Source organism: Cydia amplana, chromosome 2 (assembly GCF_948474715.1).
Source record: "Cydia amplana chromosome 2, ilCydAmpl1.1, whole genome shotgun sequence".
NCBI lineage: Eukaryota > Metazoa > Arthropoda > Insecta > Lepidoptera > Tortricidae > Cydia > Cydia amplana.
In genome coordinates this window covers 2414706-2430368 of record NC_086070.1, presented here as the reverse complement: position 1 = coordinate 2430368, position 15663 = coordinate 2414706, and the positions used below count along the sequence as shown (strand labels likewise).

At 38.7% G+C, this 15663-nt stretch overlaps 1 protein-coding gene across 1 annotated transcript in view; it reads left to right on the top strand.

Annotated features, from left to right (window-relative positions):
- Window positions 1-171: 171 nt before the first annotated feature.
- The window catches only part of LOC134655851 (nonsense-mediated mRNA decay factor SMG8), a 35335-nt gene continuing 19843 nt past the window's right edge, over window positions 172-15663 (top strand). Inside the window, exons 1-6 of the mRNA XM_063511345.1 lie at window positions 172-363; window positions 668-963; window positions 1865-2080; window positions 2693-2945; window positions 14079-14216; window positions 15287-15361. Coding sequence (XP_063367415.1) covers window positions 226-363; window positions 668-963; window positions 1865-2080; window positions 2693-2945; window positions 14079-14216; window positions 15287-15361 — 1116 coding nt within the window. The 5' untranslated portion in view covers window positions 172-225. The remainder of the gene's footprint in view (window positions 364-667; window positions 964-1864; window positions 2081-2692; window positions 2946-14078; window positions 14217-15286; window positions 15362-15663) is intronic.

Below are 15663 nucleotides of genomic sequence, written 5' to 3'. Positions count from 1 at the left end.
ATGATTATGATTAACTTATTTTTAACTTTTTGGACTTAACTTATTCTTATTAGTTCTCTTTGGCTAAATAATGCATATTTGCATATTGCAAAACGTTTCTGTCTTGCCGTGGTCTTGCCTTGCCTTATCTTATCTGTATCTGTGTCATTTGACGTATTTTGTAAACATTTCACTCGCGTTTGCAGTTTTTCGAAAAAAAAGCGATATTTACATGATCTGGCCAAAATGAAGAACTTTTCGCTAGCAGATATACCGGAGTTCTCTAAAAAAGAGCGCATAGTGGTAATTGGGATAATAGGCAAGTCCCCTTATCGTTACCCAAATAAAACAACACCGCTTTTTCCTTCATCGGCCACTGAACAGGTAATATTAGATACTTTAAACTCTCAAGCTTTTTTATTGGCTTTAAGTTATGAGTATGAATGGATTACGAATTAATTTCGTTACTGATGTTCGCAACCATTTCGCAACTTAACCTATATAGTCCACAATCCACAACATTCAATCTGTGACAAGTGAAAATGAACTCTTTGAAAAACTTTTATTGCATTACACTATTTTGTTGCCTTTATTCTTTCTTCTTAAATCTTCTTTCTTTTAAGCATGCTATTCTGAAAACAGAATTGAGAGTATTTGCAATGGTTACTTAACAACTTAATTGTTATAGAATGGCATAGAATGCCACTGGGATGAGCGCCACAATACACTATTCCTCCACGCCATCACACACCTGGACACGAAGCAGCTGGCCACTCTCGCAGCCGGCCTCAATGAGAACTCCAACGCATCGGAGAAGGATGCCGACGCTTCCCACTGGCTTGTGGCGGCTGGAGAGCTGGCAGCGGAGGCCTGCAAAGCTATGGCGCTGATGTTCCATCTGTGCCACATTGTGGTGCTGTCGTCACCTACTCCGGTGTTTGATCTTGGATATCTGCAGTTGTTTAAAGCTATTGATGCTTATAGGTAAGTTAAATATAAAAATTTCAGGTGTTTAATTAATGTAGTTGGTCAAAACAAATTGTCAGTAAATAAGAACAAAGAAAACTATACTCATCCTGTTCTTTTGGGTGCTAGCTAGTACTAGTGTAAGACAAAGATAGTATGATTCTGTCTATGTTTGAAATGAGACAGTCCTTTGACAAACTATATTTGGTTATTAAAAAAGCCCAAATGTTCATTTTATTGTTGTCTCAACAAATTGTTAAAAGATTGTTTGTTAATTATTTTACATTAACCAATTAGTTAAATCTTCAAAATGACATATATTTATGCCACATTCAGTTATTTTTTAACAATTTTAACATACAAAAAAACAGGATTATAGAATAGAATAGAATTTCTTTATTTGCCAGAATACGTATGGTACAAGATGACAACAGTTTTACAAGTAAGTATCAGTATTCAGTCGAGACATGACATGCAAATAATTGACAATTAATAATTTTAACATAAAATAAAAGCACAATATTGAAAAAACTTAGATACAAAAATAAAAACTTAGATACAAAAATAAAAGATTCTTTAGTTGTTTTACTTACTTGTTTTACTAACAATTGTTTGGACAATCCCAACTAACTTGACTGGCTGCTTTCAATAAAATTATCCCATTGAACAAAGCAAACAAAGTGCTTTCACAATGAGATTTTTTATACCTATATTAACATATCAAATACGTACACTATTTAAAAAAAAAAAACATATCATTTATTATCAGGCAACTAAGGCCCATAGATACATACCTTACAAACTAACATACAATAATAAAAATCTTACAGGCTAAAAATTATTTCCATCATCCCATGATCATGAATAATATTACGTAACCATGTACATCAAGGCAATAACACAAAATCTACTCAACTAGGACCGAGCTGGCCCCTCGCACCTCAGCTGCCGTATCTTCCCTCGGCGGCGCTTGGGAGGCGCACGGGCGCTCCTGCTGCCCGCGCCTCCTCTTCCACTTCCGCAGGGCTCCACGGGCCTTAGCAAGGAACCCTGCCGGCTTGAAGCGGCTTGAACATGCGGTGGAAGACCAGTTGTATTTCATACTGAGGAAAGCGCGCATCATCACCAACGTCTGGTGAGTGGATCCAGGAAGTATTCTATTTATTGATAAGTAACTTCTGCCTGCGACATTGTCATCGTCTTTCCCCAGAACTCAATACTACACCTCATCTTGTTGTTCAATATGAACTGTACACCTCGCAAAGTATGGTTAAACATCTATAGTAGATTATTAACCAAGTGGTGAAAGGCACTCATTTCTGCCGAGGTAGTTTGGTGCGCGAACGTTGTGAGAGCGTCAATAGTCCGAGGCTGAAATGATGCCTTCCACCCGAGTTAAACACTCAACTTTTAATTTCGAATACAAGGAAAGTAAAATGCATGTGATTTTCAAAAACATGGCTGAGTATAATTTTTTATACTGTTTCTCGAGGGTACTTCCAATTAACAATTTAGGTAAAAGAATCGTTATTTATGGAATGTGGAGTTAAATATCAGAAAGTGAATTGTATAACTTCAATTGTTTTTCTTAGAAAAGTGAAAAAAATCGTACTTGGAAAGTTAAATGCTCTAGTGCAGAAACGTATCACTTTCTTCACACCTTTTAGAACCACAATGACCCTCTTTCAGAGCATGAGAAATGAAAAAAAAAACTTCTTATAATTGCCATAACCTCTTCCGTCCACAGTGCCAAATCCCTCTTCGCCATCCCGAAGAACGAAGAGTTCGTCTACATGAGCGCGGACGAAGCCCACTGCGCGCGCGACGTCAGCGCGCTCGTGCGCGGTCTCGTGCGGCGCTGCGCCGGCGTCGAACCTGTAGACAACCGGCCTGAGAGAGGGGGGCTTAGGCAGTTTATACAGGGACATGTGGACTTGGCGTTCGGAGAGGGATTTGATGATAATGTTGGGAAATATGCCATGAGTACGTCATTCTTTGAGGTGAGTTGAGTTTGTTATGTTATGTTCTTATGTGTGGCGTTGATGAGTCTATTGATAACCAACTTGAGAGAGGGGGGCTTAGGCAGTTTATACAGGGACATGTGGACTTGGCGTTCGGAGAGGGATTTGATGATAATGTTGGGAAATATGCCATGAGTACGTCATTCTTTGAGGTGAGTTGAGTTTGTTATGTTATGTTCTTATGTGTGGCGTTGATGAGTCTATTGATAACCAACTTGAGAGAGGGGGGCTTAGGCAGTTTATACAGGGACATGTGGACTTGGCGTTCGGAGAGGGATTTGACGATAATGTTGGAAAATATGCCATGAGTACGTCATTCTTTGAGGTGAGTTGAGTTTGTTTTGTTATGTTCTTATGTGTGGCGTTGATGAGTCTATTGATAACCAACTTGAGAGAGGGGGGCTTAGGCAGTTTATACAGGGACATGTGGTGTCGCCACTTGTAATATAATATGTATATGATTATTATGATTACACATAATATATTGTCATATTTCATGTTTCCTCATTTTCCTAGTTTACATATAAGCGACAAGAAGTCGAGTGACGTACGTTGAGGGGTTGATAGCTTTCCAGAGCTTACTAATTACAATCGGTGAGAGTTGTAGATGGCACCATGAGTCTGATCGAGAGCCACGCTCCGTGGTAAATTTCTCTCTATAGTGATCAGACCCATTGCCACCACAATTTCTCTACTCTCACCTTATTCTGTGGGACCCGCAGGTCCCTGGAGGTCCTACCACCTTCCCCAATAGACCTTCCCGTTCCACCATATCTAGTGTTCTTAGTTTTACATAACCTCTCAACGTATTTCTCTCGTCATAATGAAATATAAACACTCACCAGGGGGCGATCTTCTGGTTAAACTCTTACACACTCTCTAACAGCCATTACAGGTTCTTAATCATCGATATATTATTAAAAGCAGCTTAGAACGCGTTCCTCGCTAACTCTGTAAATTATAATGTCAAGTATTTTCTCTCTCCCGCCAACTTTGTCTATTTAGTGTTACCAACGTCAAAAATATCATGCTAAAGGTTGTCACTCACCTTTTACTAGGAATCGCGTAAATTCGCGACACTCCTAATAACGAGGCTTGTTTATAGAATAGCGAAAAGTTGACGAGTCCACTCTGCGATCTTTTCTCTTGCTCGTATCGCTGCGGCTCGTCTCACTACCTCCTCTCGTGGTTGACTTTCATCTTGCACGACTATCTCGGTCTCATGGGTTACATCTTCAACTGGGTGAGAAATCTCATCAGTTTCTCCTTGTAATGTTTTTAAGGGTGTTGTGGATACTCTTTCATTAAGACAATCATCATTAATCCCTCTCTCTTCTTCTATAGATTGGATAGGTATTACCTCTGAACTTCCTTGACTCTCCTTTACAATCTCAATTTGCTCATTTGCCTCTGGTATTTCAATCGTTTGACTTGTGTCGGACTCACTTGGTATACATCTTTGAACTCTGTCTTGAGGTTCTCTTGACTCAACAGTTTCAACATGTCCCTGTGCCGAAGGTGAATGTTCCAATTCTAAAGGATATAGGTGTCCAATCGACCGTTTGAAGATACTGTCTCCTACTTTAACTTGTGCTACTCTACAGTATCCATCAGAACTTCTTATCAATTGGACAATCTTGCCAACCTTCCAGTTGTTTCTGTTGCTAGTTTCGCCTTTAATCTGAACTAGATCACCAACATTTGGCTCCTTGTGTGATTTTACTCTTGGTTGCTTGTGACTGTGTTGATACCTTTCTCTTAGGCTCATCAAATATTGGTTTATAAACATGTTCTTGAAATGGTTCAACATGTTCTGACTTCTCTTCCAACTGTCTAAGACGTTCTGTTTCACTTGAGTGTCAGCTTGGTCAGGTTTATAATTCTCTGAGATCTCCAAATTTAGACACCGTCCTAGAGATAAAAAGTCACATGGTCTAAGAACTATATCCATGTCAGGGCCTACTCGTGTCAAAGGCCGACTGTTAACAACAGCCTCAATTTCTTTAATGACAGTAAGAATTTGTGTGTCATTAAGTAACAGTTTCTCCAAGGTTCTCTTCATACAATGCTTCACTAACCCCACTAGTCTTTCATAAAATGCACCATGCCATGGCGCTAGTTGGGGAATAAACTTCCATTTGATATTATTCTTGACGCAGTGTTCACTCTTAAGGATTTCAGAGCTCAATTTAAAGTACAGTGCATTGTCGGAAACTATTGCTACTGGTACACCTCTTGTAGCCATAAACCTCCTCAGAGCCATAAGACACTCATCTGTAGTTAAGTTCTTAACGACTTCCATGTGTATGGCTCTCACTGCTAAGCATGTCATAAGACATATCCATCTCTTTTGCTGTCCATTCTCGGTATCTACATAGACAGGTCCAAAATAATCAATTCCAGTATAAGTGAACGGTGTGCTATAATTGGCACGTTCTGCTGGTAAGGCCGGTGTTGGAGGCAGTGGGTACGGGCCACCACCATGCTTGACACATTGAGTACATTTTCTTAGTATTTTCTCCACTACCGGTCTTCCTTTTGGAATCCAGAATTGTTGACGAACTAGGTCGAGAGTATGAGGTGCTCCTACATGGTAATTCTTCTCATGTATTTCTTGTACCACTTTCTTTGTGAATTCGCAGTCTCATGTCGTATGACCAATTAGCATGCATCATTCTTCCCTTGAATCTCAATAGTCCGTCAACATCTGTAAATAGTCCAAGACTTCTACTAAGGTTCGTCATTTTGCCTTTTATTTCATCGGGAAAGAATCTTTGTTGCAGGTTTTTTATCTCCTGAACCTGAGATCTTACTTCACACTGGTCGGGCCTTGGATCATCATCATTAACAGGTTCCACAGGTATGTAATTCTGTGAAAGTTCCACCTGTATGTCATTATCTGAAGGTTCTACAGGCATGTCAATATCTGAAGGTTCTACAGGTACATCATTATTTGAAGACTGTTCCTTCAGACCCTCCACTACAGCAGGAAAGGAAGCTAGGTTTTGGTGGCTAGCGAGGTGGATATCTTTTGGCCATTCATCCTTTCTTTTAGCTAAGAAAGATGGTCCTTCTAGCCATACATTTTTCTTCTGCATCCAGAGCTCAGGTCGGGTTGCAATATCAGCTGGATTCTCTTTCGTATTCACATAGCATGTCTCTAGTCCAACATTTCTCTTTATCTCTTCTATTCTGTTGGCTATGAAAGGTGGTAGAAGCTTATTCGAGTGAATCCAGTTGAGAACCACTAAGCTGTCTGTCCATAAGTATTGTCTATCAATGGGTAACTCTATGGTCTCTTTCAGGTATGTCAATAAACGGTTTCCGATTACACATCCGAGTAATTCCAGTTGTGGAATAGTGAGTTTTCTTTCATTCTTCTTCCCATTTTTATTTTTCTTTTCCAATGGTGCAACTCTACTTTTCGATAATAAAAAGGATGTCTTTACTTCGGAACCATTGCTTGATCTTAAATATACTACTGCTGCGTAAGAGTCTTTAGCAGCGTCTGCAAAGCAATGTAATTCATTTTCAGATCCTTCACTGACATTGGCTTCAACATATCGTGGTATTTTAACCTCTTTTATATCCCCTAGGTTACTTTCAATTTTCTTCCACTTTTGTAATAGTTCCTGTGACAGTGGCGAGTCCCATTTATAGTCATTTCTCCATAATTCCTGTAGAAACAGTTTGATTGGCACGAGTAATGGAGAGACTATGCCACATGGATCATATACTGATGCCAATATTCTTAGGACTTCCCTTTTTGTCACTTCTTCTGAGGGTCCATCGGTAAAAACTTCTTTATTTATGTTCAATGTAAGCACATCTTCTTTTTTATTCCACAGCAGGCCTAGAACTTTTATTTCGTTTGTCTCTTTTGCTCTATATTGTTCAGGTACAGTCTGAGTAAAAGATTCATCATTTGATGTCCAATCTCTTAGGTTCATTGAGAATTCTTCAAATGTTTTTCTGGTTTCATCATATAATTGGACAGCCTCTTCTGAAGTGTTAGTGCCAGTCACAACATTATCAACATAACACTTGTTCGCTATCTTTTTTAGCAACTCGCTATCTTTCTGTGAAATGTGGTAACGTATGGTAGCCGTCAGTAAGAAAGGACTTGAAATAATACCAAAAGGCATTCTGCAAAATCTTAGGTGTAGTATGTTTTCATCGGACAATGGTTTGTTAATATCCTACAGCCATAAGAACCTTGTCACATCTCGGTCTTCTTCCTGTAGGCCTATTTGCAAGAAAGCCTTCTGACGTCTGCTATAATACCTATTTTATAAACTCTAAAGTTCAAGAGCAGAGCCGTCAGATCTTGAAGCATGCAAGGTCCTCTATATAAGCATTCATTAAGGCTTTGCTAATCTTTTAATCTTGCTGAACCATCATACACTATGCGCCCACGCTTGGCACTCTGCTTGATAATGTGATGCGGAAGGTAGTTAACTGGAGGCACAGTCTGGCATTGCACATTTGAGTCTACTTGAACAACTTCTATTATCTCAGCCTTAAGTTGTTCCATCAGTATCTCGTTATATTCTTGTAGTGTAGGCTTATCCAGTCGTTGCACTAATCCCTTGAGCCTGCCATATGCTAGGCCATAGTTAGTAGGCACATCTGGTGGATATGTTGTCCATGGCCATTTCACATAATAACGACCTCCTTGATACACAACAGTGTCATTAAAGTGTTGAACTGCACTTTCCTCTCTGGTGGCCTTTACCGAATCAGTTATTCCAATATTCTCCAAACTCCAAAGGAATTTCACATCGGACTGTCTTAAAGGTAGATCAGGTTCTGTAAAACACTTACAGCCTCTATTGCTTTGATGGTAGGTTACAACTGTCAAAGTATTGTCGTCTTCTTGATTATCAGTACTGAGGCGACCAGATATCACCCATCCGAAGTCTGTGTCTACTAGGTATAGATCACTATCAATTTGGATAATACTATTCCTAATGAAGGAAAAGTAATAATCATTACCAATGAGCACATTTATTACTTCACTTCCTTGTGAGCCACTGTCTGCCATTATATCAACTAGGTTTGTCTCAGGAATGTTTTGTATGGGTATCTTATTAGTAATACGAGGGACAATGTTAACATGGATATTTCTTTCTATTCCTCGTTTTGTGTTAATTACAATATCCGTGCAAGGGCTCAAGGTCTCAGTAGGTTTCTCTGCTCCAAAGGTAAAGATTAGTAAGGAGTCCACATTATTTGAAGTCAAATCCAGGTTTTTTGCCAATCCGGTAGTAATATAGCTTCTTTGACTTCCACAGTCAAGAAGCAGTCTACATGTTAGTCTTTTGTTTTTGTGAGTCACCTGCACTGTTGCAGTCTGCAGGTTCTCGCTTTGGGCATAGGGCACGATTATGCTTGCCTTTACAGTGGAAACACTGCTTGTGTCTCTTACATTCGGGTGCCCGATGCCCTTTCTTTAAGCAACCGTAACATCGGTTCACTAAGTTCTTTTTCCTGTCTTCTATTGTCTTTACCGAGGTGCACTCGTCATTGAAGTGTGGTCCAGTGCAAAAAATACAACTTAATTTAGGTTTCTTCGCACCTTTATCAGTCACAGGGTTAGCATTTCTTCTCTTGTTGTAGTTTCGCGGCTGAGACGACAGTTTATTATGTGGTGTGAAGCCTGATATCCTCTTCCCTCTGTGATATTTAGGTCTACTATCAATTGAGATGAATGCATCCGTAGTAGCAGCAGGTGTTTCTTTTTGAACGGGTTCCTTTACCTTGGACTTTTCTAATGCTACCACAATGGCATCCAAAGTACTTCTTATACTCATTATGGTCTGATCGTTGGCTGAGAGCAAGTTCAATTCATATATTACCTTTTCCGGGAATTTATCGATAATGAGGCTTCTTAAGAAATTACTTTCAATATTCTCGCCTAAAGATGACAGTACTCTTAAATGGGTTTCAATACTATTCAAAGTTTTTCTGCAATCTTCTGAGGTATATTCACAGCGATTGATTTAATAAATCAAGTTCAATTAATTGGTCTTCGGCTTTAACTTGTTGCTTGAGACATATACGCAGCACTTCTGTGTCCTCCGAGTTTGTTTTGATGTAATTGTCCACATCATTTTGGATGTTACTTAAGGATTGTTTTAGCTTTAGTCGTAGTCTCGTAACATCTTGTTCTGAGATCGCGTTACCTGTTTTAAATAACGATATTAACTCTTCCGAGCTTTTTACATCTTCTAGCTTTTCTCGTCTTAATGTTAATCTTTCTCGCAAAAATTGCTCCATTTTACTAAATTTCTTCGCCTAACATCCATTCATCATTATTTATTGTTGCATTAACCTGTAAATAACGCAAAGAAAAAATGGCGGTATCAAGTATGTACCTACAGTGAGGTGTACGCTTTAAAGTTTGCATTCTTTATTTAAAAGTTACTATTTCATATCTCGTGTATTTTGTGCCCGAGACTTGACTGACAATATTAAGACTGACACGGAAGTAGTAAAATACTTCTTCTCAAGTTCTAATTACAACTTCTAACATCATAATCAACAAACTTTTCGCTACGTACCTTCGTGAGGTTTCTTAACGGCAATATTTACAACAAATGGCAATGTGTCGGCTTCCGACCTTTGTATTATTGTCGTATTCCACTTCCTTATTGCAGATTCCTCTTCCACGAACTTTTAACACAGTTTTACTCACATAAACTCGCTCAAAACTTATAGAACGTTACCGGTAATGGCGGTAAAGGCATATTTTTTCTTTTACTTTGCAAAACAAACAAACAGGTAGTCGCAAGAGTTCGTTTGCTATTACATTCTGGGTATTCCGATAGAACTCAAAGTAGATAACATCCACTAAGAAAATTCTTCGTTCATTTTAACCAATGAGAGAAGCGGTCTTAGTTTGACATTTTAGAAACTGTACATAGACAACAATCCTTCTAGTGTTGCCACTACAAACTTCATTATCGATTAGTGAATCGATTTAATCGATTATTGAATTTTCAGTGTTGCCTTACTTACAAGGTAACGGCGCTATAATAATCAATCGATTATCGACTATCGATTGATAGTCAATCGATAGATACTTAAAAGTACTTAAAACGAAATAAAACACAAGTATACCGTTTTTATTTATGCTTCTATACCTTAATAAATCTGGACACACAAATTCTACCAGGTAAACTTCCGGAAGAAGAATTACAATACAATTTTTGGCTGAAAATATTGGAGTACCCATGTCTGAGAGAGAGAGAGATATATAACCATACACTTATCTTTATTGGTTAAAACCTTTAGCTGATTGACGTTTTGCTCGATTCAAAGCTGGGAGTACTTGACATTTTAATCTCATTTTGTTACATACATTTGGTTGCAACATCTAAAGAATTAATATTTTAATAAATCTATTTTTATACCCTTTACTAGGACTTGTTCATGCTAATATTTTTGCGGTACCTAATACAAGGTTCTTATTCAACACCATGCCTTCTGCTCTACGAAGGCTCATAATAATTAATTAGTACCTTTAAAGGTTCATTTTCTATAGTATGACCTCTATTCTCTGAGGACTCATAAATGCTGTTAACTCAGCAGTACCTACTACAAGGTTCTTTTTCAATAGTATGCCCTCTACTCTTCGAGGACTCATAATACCTCAACAGTTCCTATTACAAGGTTCTTTCACAATAGTATGACCTCTACTCTTTGAGGTCTCAAAACACTTCAACAGTACCTATTACAAGGTTCTTTCACAATAGTATGACCTCTACTCTTTGAGGACTCAAAACACTTCAACAGTACCTATTACAAGGTTCTTTCACAATAGTATGACCTCTACTCTTTGAGGACTCAAAACACTTCAACAGTACCTATTACAAGGTTCTTTCACAATAGTATGACCTCTACTCTTTGAGGACTCAAAACACTTCAACAGTACCTATTACAAGGTTCTTTTCTAATACTTGTCCTCTACTCTATGAAGACTCATCAATGTTACTATGCCTATTACAAGGTTCTTAATTGCAAATACATTAGCATGCCCACCAGCGGGACTCTTCTCTAATACATCAAAGGTACCTAATACAAGGCTCTTAATAATTGCACATACTTTGGCATACACTCTTTATCTAAATCATCAGTTCTTTTCTATGCCTAATACAAGGCTCTTAGTTATAGATTAATACTTTAGTATAGGTATCCTCTACAAGGACACAATGTTACTACTGAAATTCTGAGTTCTTAGATTGGTAAATCAGATTCCAATTTCATATACTTTACTCTATACGTAATTGCAAAACAATATCCCAGCATTCTACACCATTTTGTCGCCACTTGTAATATAATATGTATATGATTATTATGATTACACATAATATATTGTCATATTTCATGTTTCCTCATTTTCCTAGTTTACATATAAGCGACAAGAAGTCGAGTGACGTACGTTGAGGGGTTGATAGCTTTCCAGAGCTTACTAATTACAATCGGTGAGAGTTGTAGATGGCACCATGAGTCTGATCGAGAGCCACGCTCCGTGGTAAATTTCTCTCTATAGTGATCAGACCCATTGCCACCACAATTTCTCTACTCTCACCTTATTCTGTGGGACCCGCAGGTCCCTGGAGGTCCTACCACCTTCCCCAATAGACCTTCCCGTTCCACCATATCTAGTGTTCTTAGTTTTACATAACCTCTCAACGTATTTCTCTCGTCATAATGAAATATAAACACTCACCAGGGGGCGATCTTCTGGTTAAACTCTTACACACTCTCTAACAGCCATTACAGGTTCTTAATCATCGATATATTATTAAAAGCAGCTTAGAACGCGTTCCTCGCTAACTCTGTAAATTATAATGTCAAGTATTTTCTCTCTCCCGCCAACTTTGTCTATTTAGTGTTACCAACGTCAAAAATATCATGCTAAAGGTTGTCACTCACCTTTTACTAGGAATCGCGTAAATTCGCGACATGTGGACTTGGCGTTCGGAGAGGGATTTGATGATAATGTTGGAAAATACGCCATGAGTACGTCATTCTTTGAGGTGAGTTGAGTTTGTTATGTTATGTTCTTATGTGTGGCGTTGATGAGTCTATTGATAACCAACTTGAGAGAGGGGGGCTTAGGCAGTTTATACAGGGACATGTGGACTTGGCGTTCGGAGAGGGATTTGACGATAATGTTGGGAAATATGCCATGAGTACGTCATTCTTTGAGGTGAGTTGAATTTGTTATGTTATGTTCTTATGTGTGGCGTTGATGAGTCTATTGATAACCAACTTGAGAGAGGGGGGCTTAGGCAGTTTATACAGGGACATGTGGACTTGGCGTTTGGAGAGGGATTTGATGATAATGTTGGGAAATATGCCATGAGTACGTCATTCTTTGAGGTGAGTTGAGTTTGTTATGTTATGTTCTTATGTGTGGCGTTGATGAGTCTATTGACAACCAACTTGAGAGAGGGGGGCTTAGGCAGTTTATACAGGGACATGTGGACTTGGCGTTCGGAGAGGGATTTGACGATAATGTTGGGAAATATGCCATGAGTACGTCATTTTTTGAGGTGAGTTGAGTTTGTTATGTTATGTTCTTATGTGTGGCGTTGATGAGTCTATTGATAACCAACTTGAGAGAGGGGAGCTTAGGCAGTTTATACAGGGACATGTGGACTTGGCGTTCGGAGAGGGATTTGATGATAATGTTGGGAAATATGCCATGAGTACGTCATTCTTTGAGGTGAGTTGAGTTTGTTATGTTATGTTCTTATGTGTGGCGTTGATGAGTCTATTGATAACCAACTTGAGAGAGTTGGGCTTAGGCAGTTTATACAGGGACATGTGGACTTGGCGTTCGGAGAGGGATTTGACGATAATGTTGGGAAATATGCCATGAGTACGTCATTCTTTGAGGTAAGTTGAGTTATGTGTTGCAAGCCGAAACACCCTCTGCGCGCGACGTCAGCGCGCAGGTTTGCGGCCTCGTGCGGCGCTGCGCCGGTGTCTAACCCGTGGAGAACTGAGAGTTTATACGAGGACATGTGGATACGATGATGATGTCGGGAAATATGAACCATAGACAACAGGGCAGCGTGTGCAGAGGATTTTGATGACAACATTTTCACGGTAATGGCAGTTTCTCTAGGGAGTCTAGGGATATGTGGATCTGGTGTTTGGGCAAATATGAAATAAGCAATTCTTCAGTCTTTATTTGAGCTAAATCTGTAAAAAATAATTTAAACTTTAAATTCCTAATATCCTTAATCTCATCTTTAAGATGTAATGTTTTTATTATTATATTTAATTTTGTGGATTAAAATGTGAAATCCTAACTGTTTATGTTGATTTAGTCAAGACCCATATTATTAGGTACAAAGTAAATAATAATAAATATACTATAGCTGGTCAACCAAATCTTGTCAGTAAAAAAAGGCGCGAAATTCAAATTTTCTATGAAACGATATCCCTTCGCGCCTACATTTTTAGGGTTCCGTAGCCAAATGGCAAATAACGGAACCCTTATAGATTCGTCATGTCTGTCTGTCTGTCCGTCTGTCCGTCTGTCTGTCCGTCCGTATGTCACAGCCACTTTTCTCCAAAACTATAAGAACTATACCGTTGAAACTTGGTAAGTAGATGTATTCTGTGAACCGCATTAAGATTTTCACACAAAAATAGAAAAAAAACAATAAATTTTTGGGGTTCCCCATACTTCGAACTGAAACTCAAAAATTTTTTTTTCATCAAACCCATACGTGTGGGGTATCTATGGATAGGTCTTCAAAAATGATATTGAGGTTTCTAATATCATTTTTTTCTAAACTGAATAGTTTGCGCGAGAGACACTTCCAAAGTGGTAAAATGTGTGTCCCCCCCCCCGTAACTTCTAAAATAAGACAATGATAAAACTAAAAAAAATATATGATGTACATTACCATGTAAACTTCCACCGAAAATTGGTTTGAACGAGATCTAGTAAGTAGTTTTTTTTTATACGTCATAAATCGCCTAAATACGGAACCCTTCATGGGCGAGTCCGACTCGCACTTGGCCGCTTTTTCAAATTTCCGCCTTTTTTTACTGTCAAGATCTGGTTGACCAAGTATATATGCTCAGCTGCCGGCAGCATCGGCGTGGCGCTCCGCGGCGCAGGCGTTAGCGCCGCTGTACCTGGAGCCCCCGGCTGCCGAGGGCGGAGCCCTACACGACTCCCTCGCTACAGACGTTCGGTTCTCGCATGCCCGATGTGCTAAGGTCAGTAAACTATACACTATACGCCAAACAATCCAAAAGAAATGCGCTTATATCGAAAATTGACTGTAAATTTAATGAATGACATCTCGTATCTGACAGCTTCGATAGACAGAATTGATGTCCTATAAAGAACAAAATATCTGGGAATATAAAAACTTAAAAATGGGCGTTTTCCAAGAGATAAGACCTAGCTAGATCGATTTTTCATCCCTGAAACCCACATATAGCAAATTTCATCGAAATCGTTAAGCCGTTTCCGAGATCCCCGAAATATATATACAAGAATTGCTTGTTTAAGGTAAAGGTATAAGATATCTTGTTACACGACTCGCTGACCTGTCATTCGTTTCGATCCATTATAAGGATCCTACTTGGAGAAATTGTCTCTTTCTCTTTTTTATTTTTCACACAGACAATACACAAAAATAACATAGTGAAAAAAAAAGAACATAGTAAAAATTGCCGCGCGAAGCAGCTCGGTTAAAGACGTGCCCCGCCCGAGGCAAAGTCACGCACCGCCGTAATACCTCGAGGCGAAGCACGTGTTCAATGTCAATGCTTTGCGCGGCATTTTCCTCGCGAGGCAACGTGGCATCTGCGACTAACTATAGCTGTATGATTTTTATTATTATAATTATTATTTCTCCATTTTGGATTTCACGGTCTTATAAATCCCGGTCTTTCGATAGGCTTGCGTGGGGATATAGATCCAACACGTAGAGCCCCTTTTGGAGAGGTTTAATGTCATGTATTAATATTATGAACCCATATTGTCCCACTGCTGGGCAAAGGCCTCTCTCTTATTTCTCCACGTATCCATATCCCCTGAAGTCTCCCACCAGTCTCTGTCAAAGGCGTCAAGCTCGTCCTGCCATATTCAATGAATTATATGTATAGATTATATGATTTTATTAAATCAATCAATCAATCAAATATACTTTATCCATGTAGGCCTAGCAACAAGCACTTATGAATAGTATATAATTATATTATCACAGCAATTTTTTGATGAAAATATTATTCATAATAGGTATTAGGTTTTATGAAATGTTAACTAGTTACTGTGTTAGGTGTTACCCATCGCGCAAGCGTCATACGCCGAGGGTCTGCCGGCGCACTACTCCAGCCAACATCACGCACATAAGGCAAGTTACCTTTTAATATTGTTATTGTTATTTCTTCTGTTTTGATATATTCAGTATGTATAGTCAGTATTAAAAGTAGCGGATCAGACTATGCGTCTAAAGTACCATTAACTCATAACATCATATATAATTATAGCTTATGCTAAAAATATTTTTAAAGGTACTAAATACTGATATATATGACAATTAAGGAGTACATAAGCTTGACTAATTATAAAGCATCGCAGTGATAGCTTAACATAACAAAAAGGTACATGTCTCTACATATATGTAAAATGACTAGATTGTAGCAAATAATTTTA